This window comes from Dreissena polymorpha, chromosome 16 (assembly GCF_020536995.1).
Source record: "Dreissena polymorpha isolate Duluth1 chromosome 16, UMN_Dpol_1.0, whole genome shotgun sequence".
Lineage (NCBI taxonomy): Eukaryota > Metazoa > Mollusca > Bivalvia > Myida > Dreissenidae > Dreissena > Dreissena polymorpha.
The window spans coordinates 22,858,265-22,882,724 of NC_068370.1; the positions used below are offsets into that span (position 1 = coordinate 22,858,265).

At 33.0% G+C, this 24,460-nt stretch overlaps 1 protein-coding gene across 1 annotated transcript in view; it reads left to right on the forward strand.

Moving 5' to 3' along the window:
- Positions 1-276: 276 nt before the first annotated feature.
- The window catches only part of LOC127861711 (uncharacterized), a 57,902-nt gene continuing 33,718 nt past the window's right edge, over positions 277-24,460 (forward strand). The window contains exons 1-2 of the mRNA XM_052400398.1: positions 277-941; positions 18,474-18,595. Coding sequence (XP_052256358.1) covers positions 277-941; positions 18,474-18,595 — 787 coding nt within the window. The remainder of the gene's footprint in view (positions 942-18,473; positions 18,596-24,460) is intronic.

Genomic DNA, 24,460 nt, shown 5'->3' on the forward strand with positions numbered 1-24,460 from the left:
TACAACGTTTTAATAAGGATCAGGCTTATAGCCAGTATTGTGTTTACTTGTTTTTCATCTGTTTTAATTATTATCACCATTCTCACACCATGATACATATTTTATGTATTCCCGTACAAAACAAAAATGCCAGAAACAAACAAAGTAACTATTAGTCCGACAATTTCAGGTTGTGCCCTCCGTAACAGACAGGAATGAGACCAGAGTACGCTTCCTGACATACGACGCTCTAGATTCAGTATTGGAGCCTTCCAGGTGTTGAACGGCATAACTCAGATGACATCCAAGGCGCGAGAAATTCTTTTTCTATCAACGTACATTACATTAGCTCTGTTGTTGCGCTATGCATATTCCCGCGAGGTCTTCACCAATTGTGGCGGAGAATTTGACAAGCCGCAGGGAATTCTCCAAACCACAAACTTCCCGGGCCCTTTTCCCACGCCGATTTCGTGCGAATGGCTGATACGCGCACCACCAAACAAGAAAATCATCCTGTATTTTACGGAGTTCTACATGAAGGATTCGGTATTTGTCTCAAGCTACGACGCCTACAAGAGTCCAACGTTGCATCTGAATCGCGACGACATCGGCGAAATCCTGTGGAACTACGATCTCTCAATCCCTCTAGAAACGCGTAAACCCTGCCTCCTCCTGCGTCTAGAAGTGAACTTCATCGGCAACCGCAACCTCAGAGTCATCGAACATCTCCTCGATGTGTTTGGCTTCAACATCACGTACGAGATAGTGGACCCTCTGGTAACAGCGCAACTGGGTTGTTCCCTGAAGCACTGTTCCTATCTCGGCAAGTGCATCGCCTCCGCGGACTATAGTTCCTTTTCGTGCCAGTGCTATGACAAGTTCTTCGGGGACCAGTGCCAGTATGGCCCCCACTGTGACCCGGACCACGGGACGAACCTGTGTCTTAATGGCGGACGATGCAGGTAAGAAACTTCATTTCAAACTTTTTTCTGTCAGGCTTTCCGATTCCGTAAGTGTACAAAGTGTACCACGAACATATGGTGAAGTTGATGTATAGTCCTTTCTGCGACCAGGTATGCTTTTAGCTCGTTCTCAACTCAGGAAGCATTCTCAACATTTAAAATGTACTCGTCATTTCAATGGAAACAACTCAATTGCCATTTGATAAACGGGAGGCTGTTCATAAACTCGAGTTTAAAAACACGTTTTTAAGGAGAAAATATTTGTGGAATTTAATGTAATATTAACTGTATATACCATTTCATTTTCGCTTCGTCGCAGTCACACGTCGAAGAATTCTAGAACACTCGAAGATTCGCTTGAGCATGAGAATGTGTACCTTTCCCATATAAACTCTATTTTTATTACAAAATTAAACATACATACTCATGCAAAAAGAGAGATGAACAAACCACATGTTGAAATTATCCAATATATACTGTTTCTTCAACTATAACAGACAATTTGCATGTTCTTGTCATTTAGACACGCATGAGGCCTTTATGCTTCATACCTATGTAAGGATATCTGATGTATTGTTTCCCATATTGTTACCATATATAATACCAAAAATGCGTTGGGCTCATTGAGCATATTCGATGGATAGTAAAAACTTGTATAACAGTTCAACCGAACGTAAGGGCATTAAACTTATACAAATAATTAAAACGCATTTTCGAATTAATCGCTGGGTTATGCTTTTGTAGAAAAAAAGATGTCTATGTCTTTACCTAAATGACGTTTTCGTGACAGATAATGAACGCTAGGTTTCTTTCCGATGAAATCGTCCATGAAATCTTATCTCAGCCTGTGGAAAGAACTAGCGACTTGTTTGTAAATACTAAAGACGTCGCTTCAATAATTTGCGTATTACTATTTTACTCGGATCTAATGAGCGTCGTGCACTGGTAATTTCGGATCTTCTTTACGATTTTTAAACCAACAATAGTTGACCCATATAATCATTCAACGCAGAATGTGCTGCAGTTTTTATATTCCACACCGGACTTACTATATTAAAAAAATACATTGCTAATACGATTATTCATGCTTTAAATAAGAGGATTACAAATAAAGTCAGATTAAATAAACGACCGCTTTGTGTTCATTAATAAAACAAATTGTTTTGCTAAAATGTTGTTAATTTGCTGAAAGCAAAATCTTTATATGTCCAATCTAAAAAATACAAGCGGGGTTTAGGCAATCTAATTGTATTAATCATGTTTTAATTTTGAAGTAACATAACATATCACTTAACACGAGATTGAATACATGTATTTTTAAAGTTTAACTGCACAATTTACTAGTGATATACGATTATGGTTTATATATCATGTGTAAAATAAGGTAACTTTCGTCTGAAATTTGTTCAATTTAATTTTGCATTCATTCACATATAATATATTTTAAAATACTAGTAGCTATTAAAACAATGAGTTTAGAAATGTTAATATTAGTTACACGTATGCGACTTCTTAAAATGAAATAAACAAGATTCTTAGCAACTAAAAATATATCAATTAGTGACACATGTGAATGTTACATTCATATACGCTCCCGCAAAGCAGGTTCTTTTATGACAATGCTTCTCCTATGCAGGCCACTCATGGCATTTAAAGCATGCTGTACCATTAAAATACTCAATAAGTAATGACCTGAACAACTTACTAGGATCTTTGTATTCTTAAGTCGGATTTTTTCGCCGTTTATACAAATATTACAATTTTATCACAACGATCAGATTACCAACTCGCAATTTTCCTGTGATGGCTGCTTCCCCACTACTAACTGCATAAGTATTCTTATTCAAGTAATACATCCTTATTTGACTCTTAGGTTGGAGGACTGAATGGTCGTCGAGAGGGCATTTTATTTTATTTTATCATCTGTTCATATATAAACATACGTACACAATTGCATACAAGAAACAACATATATGTTAAAGATATGTAATGTATTATCAATACTATATATCGATATTGTTGTGTAAAATCATTCTGACATGGATATGTAATTTATAGCAAAATCATCCATATATGCAGTTATGACGTGTTGATTCCAAATTGCTTTATACAGTAGACGATATTCCACTACAGATATACATATGTATGCAATCTTCCAGACAGTATAGCCCATAAATTAAACTAAAAAAAACCGAATTGCATAAGCATATTGGCGTCTACAAACATTTTGAAGCAGTATTATTAGTATAGGACAATTGCGATTTCATGTAAGTTATATCCATTATAATTTTTAACAATATCTGTTAAAATTCTAAATTATTTATGACAACATTACTGGCAAACAGGGAAAGAAATGATCTGTTTTCAAGATAATGTTGACTGTTTTGTTATGGTCGATTGATTGGATACAAAATAGAGCGGTGATTCTCATTATTGTTTATATTGTTTCATCTAGTATTCAAGAACTCTGAATGTATCGTATAATTCTCATTAGTCTTTTAAATTATGTAAAAACATAATAACAGAGTACATTTACAATGACTTTGAAAATGTTGAGGAACATTAGTAAATAGCTTATTCCAGTAGAAAAGTATCGATCGCATTGCTCTCCGAACCAATGATGGGGATGATAGGATTAACAGTCGCGGTAGTTGTCACGCTGATATGAACAAAAACGTACATAAAACACATTTACGCACCATGAAAATAAATTACGTTAAGCATAGTATGCAACATACAGTTATTATTGTGAAAACCATTATGAAATCAATGATAAACATTATTAATATATTTTGAGTGATACAAAACATAACGTTGATTCAATACATTGAATACATTTCTGCATGAATTATTCAAGAACTCTGTGGAAGAAACGGTCATCGTAATCGTCACGCAATGTATCGTACTAATTCGAACCCACGTTCTTTTGCGGACATTCTTTATATATGCGTGTTAGTGTTTCTAATACCCTCCTAATGCTGCAGCCTATTGTGAGATTCAATGTTTGATTCCAGTGACAAAATGTACTGACGTTTATTTTATATCATGGATTATTCGGTAGCTAAACAATAATATGAACAGTCTTATAATATTTAACGATCAGTACCTTCCAAAAGCAAAACCAAGATAATTATTTGATATACTTTTGCACATACATTTAATAATTTACGCATTTTCACATTTATTATTAAGTGTAAAATGTGGCTGAAATTAATGCTACTACTTTTTCCATACAAAACTTCATATGTAGCTAATGTACCTCATATGCATATCTGTCTTGAGAGAAGTCAGCATATGCTAAGTGTATATGAGTCGCGTTCTGACAAAACTTGCCATAATGCATGTGCGTCAAGTGTCGTCCCAGATTAGCCTCTGCAGTCCGCACAGGCAAATCAGGGACGACACTTTCCGCCAAAAGTGGATTTTTGCTAAGAAGGGACTTCATTTTAACGAAAAATGTGTTAAAAGCGGAAAGTGTCGTCCCTGATTAGCCTGTTCGGACTGCACAGGCTAATCTGGGATGACACTTTACGAACAAGCATTAAGCCTAGTTTTCTCATAACACGTCTCATATGATCTGAAGATATATTTGTTTACCCGGATGTTTAACCCTTTACATCCCGATAAAAAAACAGCATATAACAGCCAAAATCACTGCGTTGTGGATGCATCGTTCCAAAGTCTAAAGATAAGAGCGAACGAATAATAAGTTAATTTACACATCCTGCAAATGAACTAAGTTAACATATTATACAAGATTAATTGGTAGCATTTTATAAGTATGAGAAACGCTATGAAATAATGCACAAATTATCCAAATAAATGAACATCAACGCCGCTGTATTTTAGGAAAAGTGTTGTTCTATTTGGCATAAGCATTCATCACACTCCTTTATAACATATACATCAGTCACCAGCAACGGCTGAAACCATTCAAGGCCTAATTGAGTAATCGGAATGAAAATACAATGCCAAAATTGGTGTCAGGATTTACAGCATCCGCGACATTGCGTTCTGTATTATTTGAATAACAGTTCGTGGTTACGAGGTTTCTCCGGCAGTCAGGCAATAGAATCGCAATAATGCACACAGAGTATCAGCAGCCGTGGTGACCAAATAACACGTCGTAAAGTCAACTTTTCAACGATGCTATTTTGTGAGATATACTTCCATGGAATTAATGAACATAAAACAGTGTATTGTGGTTGACGACATTACATAACATTGTATGGTACTTGACGGGCTAACATTGTATTGTATGGTGGTTCACGACATTACATAACATATCAGGTGTGATCTGCTATCTAAACAACGGACATCAATCATGTTTCATGTATGCGACAGAAACTCGAAGATTGCGTAGTGTTACCGATTCCGTTGCATTAATAAAACCAAATTCATTATAATGTCCCAATGGGCCAGTAAATATTAAATGTAAAAATAACAGACACTCGTTACAAGCAGTAATAATTAACCCATATCGACTTGAATTGATAATAATAATTATAATCATTAAAAATAATTATACGGACAAAAGCCCGCGTAGCGGGCGTTGACCATTCATACATATGGATATTTAGACAAAACAATATGCATAGGGGATGCATCTAAAAAAAAAATACCACGCGAAATATATTTTCGCGATGCAATTATCCCCCTTGAATACTAATCTTGTCCATGTTCTGCCTCCGTTTGTTTAGTTGCGAATTTATTTGATCCGATTTATTAAATATCTTTATGTTATTATTATCCTCACAAATCAATGAATAAAACTATTTAAGAAAATGATTCGCTGAATTCATGAACATCGGCGTTGATTTCGAGCTCTCAAATTGTTAAGGGGAGCTAACCGCCGCGCATACAGCGTCCAGTGTTTACTTTTCAGAATTCGTGACGCATTTTCCATTCGCTCTCAGACAGCAGTTTTACGTGTGATCAGGGGCAATATTCTGGTGAGTTGTGGTTGTTATCCATCAGAAAAACATTTAGTCACAAAATTTAACGATATTCCGATTTTACTTTTTAGTCTTTTAGCTTATTTTAAACGTATTTAAAATTACACCGCATATGTTCGGAATTTGCCGATATCCCAAAAGGTTACATATCACTATATGAAGTTTAGGCCTTAAACAAGAAAATCTAATACCGTTGGATTTTCGTACCAAAATATTTCGTAACAAATCTCTCAGATTCGAAATCAAAAACAAAACCAAGACATTTATAAACTGTCTGCATCATTTATTAAAATTGTAACATATTTGTTGGTTTCCCGTTTTTGAGAAGCTGTTCTGTCAAGGCAAGAGCTGAGCATCACACAAGCCATTCTATCGAGCAACACTGACAGTTTTGGTTTCCAGAAATCAACAAAGGAGGGATTCCTGAACTATCAAAGTTTCCAAGCTATACACACAGTTATAAGCTGTGGTGATCTTATTTATTTGTTCTGTTGGTTTTCTTGGATGGAACGCGTGTGAGCTTTTATAGAACTTTGAAAGGTCTATATCTGTCTATCTATAAACAAAAATCAGCTATGGCATTATACGATCAGATGTGCAAACATTGTCAAAGGGTTGTAAAATTAACAATTTGAAGGCAATTATGCTGAAGAAATATGAAAGTTCCCATGCACTTTTAGTTTGTTTATAGGCGAGTGTCTGCCAATACATATCAAACTATTGATATAAAACTTACCACAAGTATGTAAAAGCACTAAGTACCTGTTTTGATCATTTTTAATAAGATAGTGTAATTCTGAACAGTAGAAAATTTAGTTTAGCTTGGTTAGATAATGCACAATGCCATTAATATGATTTCCTTTCTATTGTGTAATTAATAAATTGGCTGTTACTTGTTGTTCCATGATAAATGTTTTATGCGCTAGTAAAAAACCGGCATTGTAAATTTTGTAAAAGGTAATAAAATGTTACTTCATTAGTTCTATAGTTTTTCAAAAGATAAAATCACTTTGAAATTTCATATACGTAAATATTATTGTAAGTTGAATGAATGATGTGAAGGGTTTTGTATCTCCATACAATACCACATACCTTTTTATATATGTACTCAATATATACATATACTAACATCTTGTGCATGCTTCTGCTAGAGGCTTAGCCATGAAAGACAATGACTGACATATAAATAAGCTCATATGATTACTGATAATCTATGTTGTATTGTATGTGTTATTTGAATGTTTAAATAAACAAATATGGATGATATAACATTATGTTTATTTGCATTTAAAGTGTAACTATACAGCTACAAACTAAGTGTATGCAGTTTATACTGTGATTTATGAATTGCTACAAAATTGCTAGTTTTTTAGTGGCGACAAAAAGAAAGAAAATTAGAACCCTGCAAGATACCTGTATTAATGAACTATTTTAATTGCAAAACAAGTATGCTGTCTTTCTGTTCCATATAATTATACATTGATAATTTAAAAAAAATCCTGTCAATCAAAATTTATTTGACACATTACATATTTTGATTTAATATGTTAAATCAGTGCATGCTGCTTTAGCAAGCTTACGTTGAATTGAGACATTTGCGGAAACAAAATGTTTCCTGGGTAGGACCAGTACTAAGTGTCTTTAGGGTGATCTAAAGAACGCTCCCTCTTAAGGGATCAATACAGATACCTCCCAGTGACTTAGCTGACACCATATCTACTATACCGCAGCCACCGAACCAGCAGAAATTCAAAAGATGCCATATCTTAAAACATGTTACTCGTTTGAAGATTATTATTTTTTGATGCTTTACTTTATTATTGAAACAACTATAATATTTTGAACCCAATAATGTCCATATATTTATTAAAAATACATGGTTATCAAAAAAGATTTTGCCCGTAAATTAGGTAACACCTATAATCATATTACTTCTACTACTACTACTACTACTACTACTACTACTACTACTACTACGACTACGGCTACGACGACGACGACTACGACGACGACGACGACGATACGACGACGACGACGACGACGACGACGACGACGACGACGACTACGACGACGACTACGACGACTACGACTACGACTACTACGACTACTACACTACTACGACCACTACGACCACTACTACCACTACTACTACGACGACTACTACTACTTCTACTACTACTACGACTACGACTACTACTACTACTACTACTACTACTACTACTACTACTACTACTACTACTACTACTACTACTACTACTACTACTACTACTACTACTACTACTACTACTACTACCACCACTACTACTACTACTACTACTACTACTACTACTACTACTACTACTACTACTACTACTACTACTACTACTACTACTACTACTGCTGCTGCTAAATCACGGTATGACGCCGTATGTAAATTGAATTTAAATGGATATTTTATACGTGTTTAAGAAGCTGACATTTTTTCCAATTAAAAACAATCTAGTTACCCCGAGGGTACATTAATTTGCAGAAAAACGTACTACTACTACTACTACTGCTACTACTTCTACTACTACTACTACAACTACTACTACTGCTACTACTACTACTAATACTACTGCTTTTACGTCTACTACTACTACTACTACTACTACTACTACTACTACTACTACTACTACTACTACTACTACTACTACTACTACTACTTCTTCTACTACTACTACTACTACTACTACTACTACTACTACTACTACTACTACTACTACTACTACTACTACTACTACTACTACTACTACTACTACTACTTCTACTACTACTACTTCTACTGCTACTACTACTACTGCTACTACTACTACTACTGCTACTACTACTACTAATGCTACTGCTTTTACGTCTACTACTACTACTACTACTACTACTACTACTACTACTACTACTACTACTACTACTACTACTACTACTACTACTACTACTACTACTACTACTACTTCTACTTCTACTACTACTACTACTACTACTACTACTACTACTACTACTACTACTTCTATTATTATTATTATTATTTTTTAATTATTATTATTATTATTATTGTTATTATTATTATTGTTATGATTATGATTTATATGATAATTATGATGATGGTGATGATGATGACTAGCAAAGAACCAGTTAAGATAAATCGATGAAAGACATCGTCAGTAATAAACGCCAAAACTGCCGTCTATTTAAGGACACGGATATTTTTGGTTTAGTTTGAATAAAGTTGAGTCAAATCATGGTACTTTTTAGTCAAGTTGACATCATGTTTGATCAGAGTTGCTTAACGTTTAGTCAATTTGTGTTCATACTATTAAAATTGGACATGCTGATGGGTCTCTGTGGCGTATGATAAGTTACTTTAACACCAAGTTGAGTTGAATTTGCATAAATTTTAGTTCAATTGACATATTATGAGTGTATTTAACTAAGACCATTTTCACCCGACACTAAGTCGTTCGGAACGAACATAATACCACAATGATTCGACCAAATGTATGATCGACTCAAACGAAAGACAACGTGAATCAACAACAACAACACCAACAACACCATTTATTCAGCAGTAAAGCTTATACAAGCTCATAGAATAGAAGATCGAATTGGACGATAGTGTTATAAACTGGTTAACATGGTTAGTTATTATGGGAATACATAATTGCATCTGATATTGCAACTGCACACTTTATATTTACTAATTACTTACAAGACATACAATAAGATCACAATTATTTGTAGAAATAAACATTTGGGAATACGAATGTTATATGTGGGTGTGTCTGAAATAAAAATGTGAAGAATCTTATGTACGTGGAATATTTTAAATAAATTACTTTAAAAATTACGTAAAGCACAGTTTCATTATTTTATAATACAATTCTTTTTTGTGTATGTTTTGAGATATATACAATAATGAATCAATCGTATCCTATTTTAACTCCGAGTTTTGTCAGTTTGACCCATCGTAATGCCAACCTCGCTCAACAGAAAACCAACATGACTCGTTGTTAATAATTAACTAATAATTAAGTTCCTCTCAACAAAAGGCAGTTTTTTTCGTTCTATACCTCCGGGCTGAATCGATCGAATCGTAGTGCCGTCTATTCTTCTCTTTAGGCGATGATATAGATAAAGTGATTTGCATAAAAAAGAAACTGGGTGTGCCTGGGTTTCCAAGCTATACAATAAACTAGTTGAAGCTTACGTATTTCCGTCATTCCTTTAATATGCATGTTATCTATACTATTCTGTGTGGGCCATGGATAATATTAATACGAGCGTTAGAATTTTAGAATCTTAATGATACTTTGGTTGATACTTCACGTGTCGATCCGACATGTTTGAATGCTATTTTGCATGGTAGTTTCATTGACATTTGTTTGATGGTATTAGTACTGATTTACTCGCATGAACGCTCATGATCTTTTTCATACAAGCGTTTTAGTCATGAAATTTTATTGTAAATTTGATAATTAAACCAGTTGTTGAGACATATCAGCAATAGCCGCAAAAACAACAGTTATTAAACTTAAAACTCATAACTGCCATTTCAATTGCTGACATAATAATCTTCTTTTAAGTTCACTCGCGTTCTTTTAATTACAGACTGAAGTAAATCAACATATCATTAATGTTAAATTACGTGTTAACTATTAAGTGAATGTTTCAAAACCAATCAAAACCAACCACGCGATGAGGAGGTGTAACATGACGAACAATTATAATGGCAGTTATTTATATTACACACATTTTAACCATGCATTCTGGCGTTTTGGTTATATCAATTTATCCGACCAATTTCAATCCACAAATGAACCAGTCCACCTTTAAATTAGCCATGATTGAAAACATACCGATTGACCTAATCCGTTCGAATAATAATCAAAAGTTCAAGCACATGCTCAATTCAGTACAGTAGATATAACAAGAAACCGAAGATATACTAAATCCCCATAAATATAATGGCATTAGTCTTTAATTGATCGCTGCTTTTGAGAAAAAATAATATTTTTTCTGCGGAAATTTAGTTTGACGCTCACCTACAACTGACGAAACGAAACATTAGTATTTAAGAAATATGCGCAATCGATAAATCACTGATCTAGAAATTGTATATAAGTAACAAAAATACTCAAAATCAACGAATATTTTATTCAATATTCCTAAAAAATAAAGTTAACCAGTAAAACATCAGTGTTCCTTAAAGCAATAGCTAAAATTTGAATGCTAGATGTGGAATGGTAACATAGATTTAAAGAGATACAAAATGTTTGTTTTTTATTTTTGTGTGGACCACTTTAGTCCACTTTAATTTCCAGCAACGATATCAATTCATACGACACACGTACACTAACTTGGTACATGAACACGTGTTTAATATATTATTCCGCAAAACAAAAGAAAAACAGAGCATTTTGTATCTTGTTTAATCTATGTTACCAGACCACATCTTAAGTCTAAATTTTTGCTATTGCTATAAGGAACATTATTGTTTATGTGTTCACTATATCTTTTTCGAAATATTGTACGAAATATTCGTTGATTTTGAGGGTTTATTGGCTTTAAATAGTATTAAGTGCCTTAATGAAACACTTGTCTTTACAATAAACGAAATACATCCTCACGCTCCATTTTAATAAGGACCACACGTGGCAAAAGAGCTATATTGCATACTCTAAATATCGTTTACTCCTAAAATAAAGCATGTGAATTAGTTCGATATATCACGTCTTTAAGTCACTTTTCTTGTTTTCTTACTCCTCAAATAAAGCATGTGATTTAGTTCGTTATCTACGTTTTTAAGTCACTTTTCTGGTTTCGTTTCTGTTTTCGTGCACAAGAAGCATTTGAGCCGTGCTCTTTGAAAAGAGGGTTGAATGCATGTGCTTAAAGTATCGTCCCAGATTAGTCTGTGCAGTCCGCACCAATCAGGGACGACACTTTTCGCCTTAACTTGATTTTTGCTAAGAAGAGACTTTCTTTAATCAGAAAATATCATACATTCGGAAAGTGTCGTCCCTGATTAGCCTGTGCGGACTGCACATTCTAATCTGGGACGACACTTTATGCACAGGCATTAAACCCCCTTGACAAATAGCACGGCTAATTTGTATGTGTACAAATACTGCGTGTCAGCATAAGTTTCACCTATGAAAACTATTTTACCTATATAGTAAGCGAACTTTCCTCTTTATTTTAAATTTTATTCTTTGCTGTAACCGTATCGGTAACATTTTAATGTATAGAGATTTAAATAATATAGACCACACTCCTCTGCCGATTTATTGGTTTTAATGACCTACCATAAACACATGTACATTAGTATGTAAACCATGAACTCGCTCATAAAGAAGAAATCGGTGTAGATGTCGTTCTTTTAAGACGGATGTTATCATTTCTTACATGGCTCCTGACCACCCACATACAGTGCGTTTAGTCGGCCTAAAGCGTGCAGTATCGTGCTGAGAATAATTATTTTCTCATTGCGCCATGTAATGCGAATATTATGCATGCGGATATATATTACACGGTGTACTATTTATCTGTTTCTTGTCCGAGTGTTCAATATGCACAAGAGATACTTAACCTCATTTGTTTTTTAATATGTTTCATCTTATGTGTAAGATTTATAAAATTAATTTCATAAATGTACAAATGTACGTTGATAGTAAATATTTGCTGTAGGCCTTCTACAGAACTAGATAACGTTTGTCAGAAATTGTTTACATTTATTCTAACACACAATAAAATATGGTTGTTTGCGATAATCTTATTGAATGATGCCTTGTTGTTCTGAATGTTTAAACAATGTGTTAAAATATAAGACATTGCAAAAGGAAATTCGGTTTCGAGACTGGCTTAATCGTGTTAAAAACGTTCTTTCAAGTATAAATTACAACTTGCATGTATATTGTATAATCCGCGCATGATAAAATTGATTTTATGCCATATGCGACCAGCGTTTCTCCAAACCAGCCTGTGCGTAGTCTGGCCAGGACTTAACTTGTCCGCTATTAAGACCACGAAACTTTGACTTTCTTGCAGACACGATAGCTTCTTACCAGATTGCGCGTATTGGCTGGCTGGTCTGGAGCTACGCTGGCCGAATATGATTTCAGACCTGTTAATGTGTGTAGTACAGCTATAGTTTGTGGATTAAATATAAATGTCTTTCGGATTAAATATAAATGTCACACAGGGGTGAGCATGTCTGACCTTTGCACGGACATCACAACATTTACGACCTTGTATCGGTATTAGCGTTATCAGTTTCGAAAGTGCTTAACCCTACTTATGGCCCCCTTAAACTACACGATGTGTATAAAAGCCCGTTGAAACACATATTGTCTTGTTTGTACTTTTGGACTACTACTTTTGAGATTCACATTTATTACTATATTTAATAACAATTTTATTCTACAAAATTAATGAATTTAAGTCTGGCTGATTAATCAATACCTTATGCAACAATTAATTTTACTTCTCCTATGATACTGACAAAAACATGCGACAGTATAGGATTGCTTGATTCACGACAAGGATAATGAAGTCATTTTCAAAAAGCATTTGAATTATTCAAACTAAAATATGCAGAAATTGTTTCTAAACGACATCTATTCGAATAAAATAGCACACAGAATAATAAAACTCAAACTAGTAATTAGTAGTTGGAGTTTATTCACCAGACTGTTCGCATGCTAAATGTGGATTAACTTGGTTTAATACACACTTTTGTTGGAAGCGAATAATAATACTAAATCATATAAAATATATTCGAAACAAGAGGTTTTAAATATATAATATATATATAAATACAAACGGAGAAGCATTTAATAAATACAGTTTTCTTAATGCGGATTGATATTTTAAAAATTTCATTTATTATACAAAACGTGCTCCTTTCAATTGGTTTAAATTTCTTCTACTGAACTGACTTTTTATAGACATACAGCTATTAAAATTTGTGTGACTACCTCCGCGAATTCAAGTTATCTTTAAAAAGTAATTATTTAACAATATTGCATATGTCTATTGGTTGAAAGCTGGTGTTTAATATGCACAAGTTTATGATGACAAAAAGGGAGATGTTCAATGGAAGCGTTTGGAGCATATTTGGTTGAATTTGATTTTAAGAGTGGTAATAAGACATGTTTTCTTGATGGCTTAGCCACAAATGATAATATACTTGAACATACTATTGAAATATTAAAACTAATATTTTAAAACAGTTTATTTCTAAGCTGATGTGGATATTCAATGAACACAATAACAACACAACTAGTTGTCATGTCATAATATAAAGGAACAATTAAACTCTGCAAACGATAACAAAAGAAAAAGTGTTGTCCGCAAGTCTTTTGTTTGATGCGAACGACTCACTGCCTAAAGATACTATACACAATAATACGTAGATTATAACATTAACCTTTAAACAATGTTAACAATTAGACTAATCGCCTTGGAATGATTCAGGTGTTTAACCGGTACAAAAGCTTGAAAATCGAACACTTAACACATTAATAATCAATTTAAAGGGAACGTTTTAAGTGGATAACATAGGTAGTTCATACAAATTAATAAAATATGATAAATTATACGGTCACCGCCTTGATGTTGATGAAAAAACCATCAAATTGCTGACTTTGCTTAACATGTGTATGGCTTTTCTTGACCACACACTAAGTACGGTCAAAATTAAATAAAAATGTAAAATTATTATATTAATCTCTTCTCAATACCAATATTTAAGAACCTAGCATTATATGGTACACAATCTTCATATCTGTCTCTCATGAGTAAGTATTAAAACGTTTGTTAAAGGCCCCATAACTTTAAAGTGTATGTAAACTACTCAAGTTCTCTAACTTCAACTTCACACGTTTAATTATTTGGTACCTGAATAGATAATTATGTGAATTACAAACGCTTTTTTTTCATAACAGCTTCATGTCAATTGAAATTCGCATCGGTTTGATACAAAAAAGCAGCAGGATTAAAACGTAACGTGATTCTATGAAACATAATTTATAACATTTTTGTCTTCTTTGAATACCAATACTTATGACATAACATTACATTTTTTTACATTAAGATTGAAGTAAACGATCGAAGCTGGGTCACCTGTATAAAACAGGCTTAAAAAATGAATGCAATAATGTTGCTGTGTTTATTTATATTTATAAACTATTTATAATGTTAAGCTGACCCTAGCAAAACTTCCTCATGGTTAGGTTTTGTGGTCATTTTGTTGTCAGCCGTTGTCCGTCGTCAACATTTTAATTGTTAACACTCAAGCAGCCACATATATTGCTCAATCATGAAACTCGGTGAGACCATATTTCGAATGGTTTGAGCCAGAACGTAATGACTCCATTTTTCAAATAGTGGAGAAACACCCAAAAGAAAGTTTGACAGACTACAACTTTTATTTCCGTATGAATATCAGCATAATATTAAGTTATAATATAGGTAAAAGTATGGTTATAGTATTATAAACATATTATAGGAGTGCATAAAATATTTAATGCATTTGCGTTCAAAACAGCACTTTCTTTATTATGGCATAAAGGTTTAACATATATTTTCTCAGAGTTCGACAGTGTTAACTGCAATTGATGCATAAGAATAGTGCCCTGCTTTTCCTATGCCACACACGACTTAGTTCCCTTTAGGCAAAACAGTCATGTGCTATGCATCTATTTTGAGAGACTAAACGAGACATGAGTACTTAGCACAAGTTCATATTAATAATCATAATAGGAGATATTCTTTGTTAGGAGAACATAGTTATTTCCTTTTACATTCTAGAATTTTACAGGACATGCATATGTAACAATACATTTATATCAATCAGTATGGACTTGTTAGTCTCCAATCTTCACAATGGAAAAAGTGAATATTCAGATTTTCTATTCCACTTCTGAATCTTCACTTTCTTCCAGTGTATCTGGTTCTTGAAGACAGTCCCTTGTTGTCTTATCAGATGGAATATCTTTGAAATACTGGTGATATTCTGAAGGAATTATTCCATTAGAGCAAAGTGATAGAAGGTCTTTCTTCTTTGCTGCTGTAATTGGAAATTTGGCATCATACAAGAGTTAAAAGTTACACAATTTTTATGTGAAGGGAACTCATTTGCTGACATATTAATGGCACTGATCAGGCAATGTCCTCATCGTTCACAATTTTCCTTTTTAATCCGTTGATTGCATGCAGATCATCTAGATTTTGTCGATTTGTTTCCATGAGAGGAGTACTTGCTCGGTATGTTTTGTAATTTTACTGTTTTGCTTTCTGTATTGCATGATAGACATAAGGTCTTCCTGGATTCACACGCGTTTTTCTCGATAGAACAGTTTGTTTTCTTTTCCAGAGCTTATCTCTATTACGATTCGTCAACAATGCTTTTTTGAAACCGGATATTTTGATTTTGACTTTTTGACGTCGATGTGGAATTTTGATTTTGTATCAATCAGTGTCTGAATCAGAATTATTCAATTCTTTCTGGTGTACCTTACATGTTGGATCTTTCACATCGTCATTAAATTCTGATTCATTTTCAGTGCTTCACGGCTGAAAAAGGGCCCTTTTAGTTCTTTAATATCTTTTTTGAACAAGCTTCGCCAAAAAAAAAAAATTAATCACTTTTAATATCACTATCCCCCTTTTCACATTGGAGCAGTGGCATATTGCTAGACTTTAATTCTTAATCATTGGTTTCTATTCCTTATGTGATAAATGGCTGATGAATACTATAGCCTTCTGTTTCGAGTTTGGTAGCCACACACTCTGGTTTGTTTTTTCTTTCCATTTCATCACTGAATGGTTCATCTTCATGTTTGAAAACTCTTCCCAGTCTTCTCCTGATATTGCCATGCTGTAATAAATGTTGTATGACAGTTGTTTGCACATATTGCTTCAAATTTGATGATCTGATTTGTTTATAAAAAATTGGACGTTAAAAACTCACGGTAAAATTAAAAGCAACACTTTTGCATGTTAAACTTTTATTTGAAATCAAAACGTGAATAGATGTACAGCTTTTAACATGTTTTTTTCAAACTTTCAAAGTGTAATGAACTACTTGAATGCTATAACCATAAAATTAACCTTAGCAATAAAACCTGTCTATAGTGAACGAATAGAGTGGCACTGAAGTCGGCGAGACATATAATGCAAGGATAAAATAAATCACTGCACAATCTCAACAAATGATAAGCAGTGATTTCTTCCTGTGCTTTCAAGCTCAAATTTGAAGCATTTAGTATTTTGATTATAATAAACACCTTTTTTACACACAAATCTAAGACTTACAAATCTAACTTTTTACTGTGAAAGCAGTTTTCTTTGAAAATATCTTCTTTTCATAAGCATGAACATTCGCTGATAAAGGTGATGAAACAATGATATTATTTTACCATCTTAGTGGGAGAACGATGTCTTTGATCAACATAAACACAGATGAGTAATTTTCCTCCCTGTCTAATTACTAATTAACTCAAGAGTTTGTGTATTCCTTTTGATATAAACCAGATACAGTATGTTCTTAACAAGGTAAATACTTCTTGTTTTTACCTTAAATAAGAGTCACAGCTGGCTTATTTTTTAATGATCTAAGTGCACTTAAATCTTTTTGGCACATGTATTTTCTCTCAATATGTATGCAAACGTATGGTGCCAAAAACACTTAAGTGCACTTAAAGCTTTCTTGCAATCATGAAATGAATATAAAACATTCTGGCATACACCAAAATTGTTGAGAAGCACTTAGTGCACACTGATTCTGTCTGATTAACTATGTTGCATACACTATATGATTCCGGGGTATAGTTCAAATTGAAGACCATTGGAATAACTTTATAATCGTGCAAAAAGTTATTTTTGATAAAGAGTGGACCTATCACGTTCTGGCTCTTACCCCTCGATTTTCCCTAATGCTATCTCGGCCGAGTTCGAAGTAGGGTCACTTAGTGTAAATATCTAGATTAGATTTTAAAACGATAAGGCTTATAGACATAAACACATACTATTTGTTCAGAACAGTAATGTTAATTATAGTATATTATATTGACCGAGTTTGAAAATAGTGCCATTACGTTTAAACATTAGACGGCCAGGGAAGCGGGCAATATTTATGTGCAGTTTTCCTGTTTTGGCTGAAGTGAGACATAACCAGCTCGCAATAGTTTAGTTCATTTGGATCTCATTAGCCATATTGTATGAATGTCAACAGATATTGATTGAGAAAACGGTATTTTTCGTGTTGTTAGTTTGATCCTCCTTATTCACTTTGTTTTCGAATATTTGACAGATCTGTGAACGGGTCCTTTTTAAGAGATAGCTTTATTGATTTCACATCTGAAATCTCAAAAACGTTTATTGATTGAGTGTAATCTTTTAAGGAAAATGTTAAACCCTTTGTAAAAAGAAAAATTAATCATTATCTTTAATATTATTGAATACAATTATTATATGTTTATATGCCATATGACATATACAACTTCCACAGAGATAAATATATTTCACCTTATGTAGCTTATTTCCAGACTCTCTTGTGCTTCAGCTACTTCTTCGGTTCACTCATCAACCAGTGTGAGTGCAGTCCGGGCTTTGAGGGCGACTATTGCGAGATTCCCACGGGACAGTCGGCCAACACGACGGCCGTGACGCTACCAGCCCCAAAACGTAAGTGATCATATTTATATATTTTTCCCAATACAATAAGATTGTATAATCCAAATTAAACACCTAAGCTATATATGCATACAAAGAAATTACTCATTATAAATCTGTAGAATTTCGGATCAATAATGTAAACAATATGGTGCACGTAATTGAATGCAAATCTATAATAATAAGCACACATCCATACGTATTATCAAACTTGGTACCACATATATAAACATACATTACTTCCCCTTTTACATGAACTTAACATCAAACTCTTAGAGAAGAAGTCTGTTGTTTTTTCCCATTTTGTAAACTAAGGTGTGCATTCATATTCACGTTACAGATTACCATCATTCAGAAAATATGCAAGACTGTGATAAGATATTTTATCAACTGTCAAGCTTCACTATATAAAATTACAAGCATTGATTTAGGCGAAATGCGCCGACTGTAAATGATGCTGTATCAGCCTTCAATTTAACGACCTTAAAACCATGAAAATATGTCTTTCAATATGACAACACGTTGTTAATGCAGACTAAAAATTAATAGAAATGAATGATTCATCACTTCATCACTGCCTTAATTTGCTTAAATATAAGGGCGTAATAGCGAGCAAAAGCTTTTCTTTCTTAGAACTTGAACATTTGCAAACATATGTATGTACAACATGCTTCATATTTCATAGGACATTTTTTTAAATATCTTGGAATTATTTGATTTGTCAATTATTGCATAAAAGACTCAATTAGTTTACTTTTAACTCAGCAACAATAACTATCTACATAAAGCTGATGGCTATTTGGATTATTACAGAACACCGTATGTCGTTATTTTGTCCGATCATCGAATGAATCTGACGATTGTTTACTGAATGAATGGCAAGTTGGAGGAAATATATTGTATTTTGAATTGTTTCGTCGATATAGCTATGTGTTCAGCACCACAACTGTGTACCCTTAAGTACACAATTATGTGTGAACTTTCAGTGATAAGAAAAGACAGTTAAGTTTGAGTTTCCTAATCCCTTGCGTGTAACAGGAGAAAATGCCGTTGTTCTCTGGATGAGTGAAAGGAAAGAAATTCACATCTCTTCAATGTTAACCGAATCGCAAATAACACATTTATTACGCCAAAACTCACGTATTAATCATTTAAAGTGTTAAACGACTATGTCTTTTGCGAACGGATCTCCAACACAATTGTCTGGTAGCGATTCTTAGCGGATTTAGTTTGGCATTTCGTTACAAATTGTCACTATTGCGAGGGCAATTTCGCTGTTCAAGTTATAGCATAACGCTGAGATTGACGGATATTTGTGGAGACAGATTTAATCGCTAGAAATTAATACATCGAGATTCTGAGACATCTTTTTGAGACTTTCGAAAGACAGTTTTCGTAAAATGATCGTATACAGTTCCAAAATACCATTATTACGATCATTTCACACACAAGTCCATTCGTTGGTAATTTTTGCAATTTGCTATCAAACATATCCAATAATTTCACTAGAAGAAGCTTGAGAATTTAATTCGTTGTGAGTTCGTATGCAATGCTTGATTTCATTTGTAATATGTATCACGTGAAGACATTGCTTCATGTTTAATGCAATCGATTATTGGACTTGTTTATAAGAAAAAGAAAACATGGCCTTTATCCCAACAGTCGTTTAGACTTGTGAAGACGTTTCTATCAAAACATGTATTTATCGTACAATACCGTCTGTATGTTATGCTAAGTGTAAGCAGTGAATCCCATTTTGATTATATTAAGACAGTAACAATATTGCAAGGAAAAATAACTTGCTTATATTAAACAAGAACAAGAATTTGTTTACTTTTTAATTTCTTATATCTATAACATTTGAGTTGATAGTTATCAGCAGTTTGTTTAAGGGAATAAATTAGTTAATGTAAACAATTCAATTATGAGCAACAATAATTACCAGACGAGAATGATTTAATTTGAGGGGATATACTGTTGGTCGGTTGGTCAGTCGGTCGTTAGTGGTTGGTTTGTGCCCATTTTCACTCTGTGTCGCAAACTTGTATTTCCTTGTTTGACACGAAACTTTAAAGATATATTGTGTATATTATGTAGAAGTACAAGAAATCACGTTCGTGTATTGCTCTGTATTTTTGGCAGTATGTGTATTCATCCTACATATTCTAAAGAGGTTACACAACATGTATAAAAGAGATCTGTAATTCATTTTACCAAATCAATCATGTTAAACATTGTCAATTAGTCTACATTTAAACTCGAAAATAAAACTATTTACTTGCACAAAGTTGGAATTTTCAAATACATAACCTAATTAAAAAATATTTAAAATGTCCATGACAATCGAACACCAGAGTGTTTAACCCCTATTAAAATCTTTTAAAGCTTTATATTTTAGATAATTTACATCATGATATTTCCATAATTGAATATTTAAACAATACTGTGGAATGTTAACATAATTAAATCTGCTGACGTAAATGAATATCTATATAATTCTCCACAAACAGCTACATTACATATATTTAAATGACGATGAAGCAATCGTTTGCTGAATGTCAAATGTATGAAATTGATAATATTTATAATCTGACTTAGGAAATCAACATCCTTCTGAAGCATAATTTTATATAGAACACATAAGAGTCAACTAGCTGACAAAATATGTAAAAGTCATTTGATTTAATCATAGATCTATTCGTGGTCTAAAGAGCTTTAAGAACACAATTTTCATGGTTATAATTAAAACTTCCATCATAACTCAAAACATTGTTTATATAATGATACATGTATTAAACAATTCAATATCAGTACTCATGTATGGCAATTCTTCGATCGCTTTTAATTCACACCTTTGATGAAATACCATAAGTGTTCTTTTTGCACTGTTGACATTTAGCCCCCATGAATTTCAATATAAATATCAGCTTTCTTAATGTAAGTGAGTTTTAGCAGGATACTAGATCAAAAAGATTATTGTTTCCCCAAAGAGTACCCGCATAAAAAAGTTGTCACAGTAATGGAGTTTTCAGCTTCTTAGAAATTTATGCATCCGATGTGCATAGAAATTTCACATAATTTGATTTAATTGAACAATTGCCTAATTTCAATCACTTTTCGTGTCCTTTAGTTGGAGAAAGCTTTATGTTGGTCCAATTATGGAATCCATTCAACAAGTGAAACCTATGTTCATGCATTACGCTAATTGTATTACAATACAGCTAAGCTTGTGAAATAAAATTTCTAGTTTGTACTTTTCATTGCTTCATAGAGCCACGAATAAGTTGTAATGTATTTACTTGTTCAGTTTTCGTTAAGGATATTTTATTGAGTATTGCATGTGTATTTTATTACTTTAATATTTATATTTCCTTTTGAATCATGATATATGACATATTATCAAATAGCCAAGGAATCAAAAGTATAAATGGTATATATTTATTGTCTTAATTTAACATCCAAGATATTGCTTATTCACAATAATACTTTTTGCTTTCGTATTATTAAATTCATGTTCCGTCTGTCATATATGTACTGTCCGCTGGTTGCATTTAGTTAAAAAAAAACTGTGACCCGTGGTCATTATCAATCGACAACGACAGCAATTGTGTATGATGAAATAGGATGATTTAGTATAACATCTACCTAACGTGAGTGTTACATAGAAGCGTAAAGAGCCTCTTAATGTCCATACTTTAAATATTTTTTATGATTTTAATAACTACGTTCATGCAAAGTGGAAGCGACGTGGATAACTATTTGTAGATGTCAACAAACTGTTAACGATGAACAATACTTTGGAAATACATATTTAGTATCACAAGGCTATTCACCGGTTACAGAATCGTTAATAATAGACCTTTTTAGGACGTCAACTTGACTTTATGTATACAAACTACTTTTACAATTATGTGCACATGTGCCACATCAATATTAATTAATACACAAAATTTTAGGCCACATAAGTGTGTAATCCTTATAATAGCCGTGTGGCATTTGTATGTGTTCCACTTATTTATCACTGGTTAAACCAATTCTCGAGCATACTGATTGCAGTTACAGCATTTCTTAATAGGTTTCTAAGAACATAAGCTTTTTAGAACTTGAAACGATGTACTTAATCCGGGTTGATGCCTTCATTTGGTATACATAGACAAAGCAAACGCCAAATGTCCATGCGATAATGTCATGTATATTCTTAAACCCATGTTTGCCTATGTTGCATAAGTAAATAGTGTCATTGTCTATCAGTTGTATGGAAAAGTGACTTACGATAAATGTATTATTACATGGTATTGGTATCTCCAAGGAATGTATTGTTCTGCGCGTCGTTGAGATTTATAACTATCACCTATTGCCAATATCAATATATATTGAGGATATTACAAATAACACACATAAAATGGTTTTAACGATTACTGAACACAATAATTCACAAATTCAACAAATAAAATAAAACTAATTTTAACGTTCAGCATTTTTTATCACGTATAAACATTGAAGTAACTTAATCAATTTCCGCTTTACAATTGCTTTCACGTCTTATTTTGCCTTATCATTTCCCTAGCATTCTGATAAAAGTTAGGCAAAATTAATCAATTTAATGATTAAAAATGCATGATGACTTCTACAAGGAGTTGCATTGGTAAAAATCAAGCGTGTGCTTGGATGGTTTATTCACCACATTGATTTTATGACTTTCTTTATCTAGGGAACTGTTATAAGAGTGTCTTAACCTCCGGTTTGATCTTCAAAATTAAATGCACGTTTTTAAAGTCAAAACGCCGGTTTTGTTGAAAAAACATTAATTGTAAAGTTATGCTTTGCATGTTTCAAAAACATTTTTAGAAGATAGTTGCTTATGGTTATATATCAAAGGAAAACATAACAACGCTGCAATACTACCTTATGATCAAAAGAAACATTGTAATTTGAAGTGAATAGTTAAATCGCAAAAACAAAACAAAAGTAATACTTGCCAGATTAGCTGAAAATACCTGTACAACTTCTAGCTAAGCTTTACGTTTATTTACCACATAATTTCTCAGCTACATAGGTCATCATCTGCTCTTAGATTATTAGTCGTGTGCATAGTATTTGGATACAGCTCAGATTTTAAATGACTGGTTGTTCAGGACAATTTTCTGAAAAGTCGATAACAAAATGGTTTTAGATTAAATTTAAATGTTTATGACATCTGACCAAATTAAAATATCCTCGATACAAATGTGCTGAATATGTTTGCATATAACTAATGTCTTTCCTTTGACAGCTATTGCATATAAACATAGAACAAGCCTTAGACGTGTCGTTTTCTCCATTATGCTGTGCTGCGAACACTAATTGAATTAAATTCAACAATACAACCACTGAACGTTGTGGAGACTGCTTTTAAGACTAATTCTCCCTGATAAAATTAATAATATTTTAAACAAGAAATAAACAGATTTTATTTATTTATTTAAGGAGCAGCTCTTTAAACGAAGTTTCGTGTGCAGAATGCTATGTATTCATTAAAGCCAACAATACATTTTAATAAAAAACTTTTCTTTCTGTCTAGGGACAATTTGCTATAGATAAATGTAACCATTTATCTTATGATTAACGTAATGTATTCATTTCAATTTTATTAAAATTTCGGCGCATAACCATCGCCGAATAATAATCGGCGATATGCAATTAAACAAAAAGGGCCAAAGACGTGCTTAACGTATCACAAATCCGTTAAGCCATTGCATATATATGTAAATAGCCATTCATCTCAGTTTTGTGATCTACAAAGTCAACGCACGCACTTATTACTACCTATATTCATAACTATTCTGTTTGCGTACCTGTTTCACAATATAATATGGGTACGTCAACAGAAATATCATT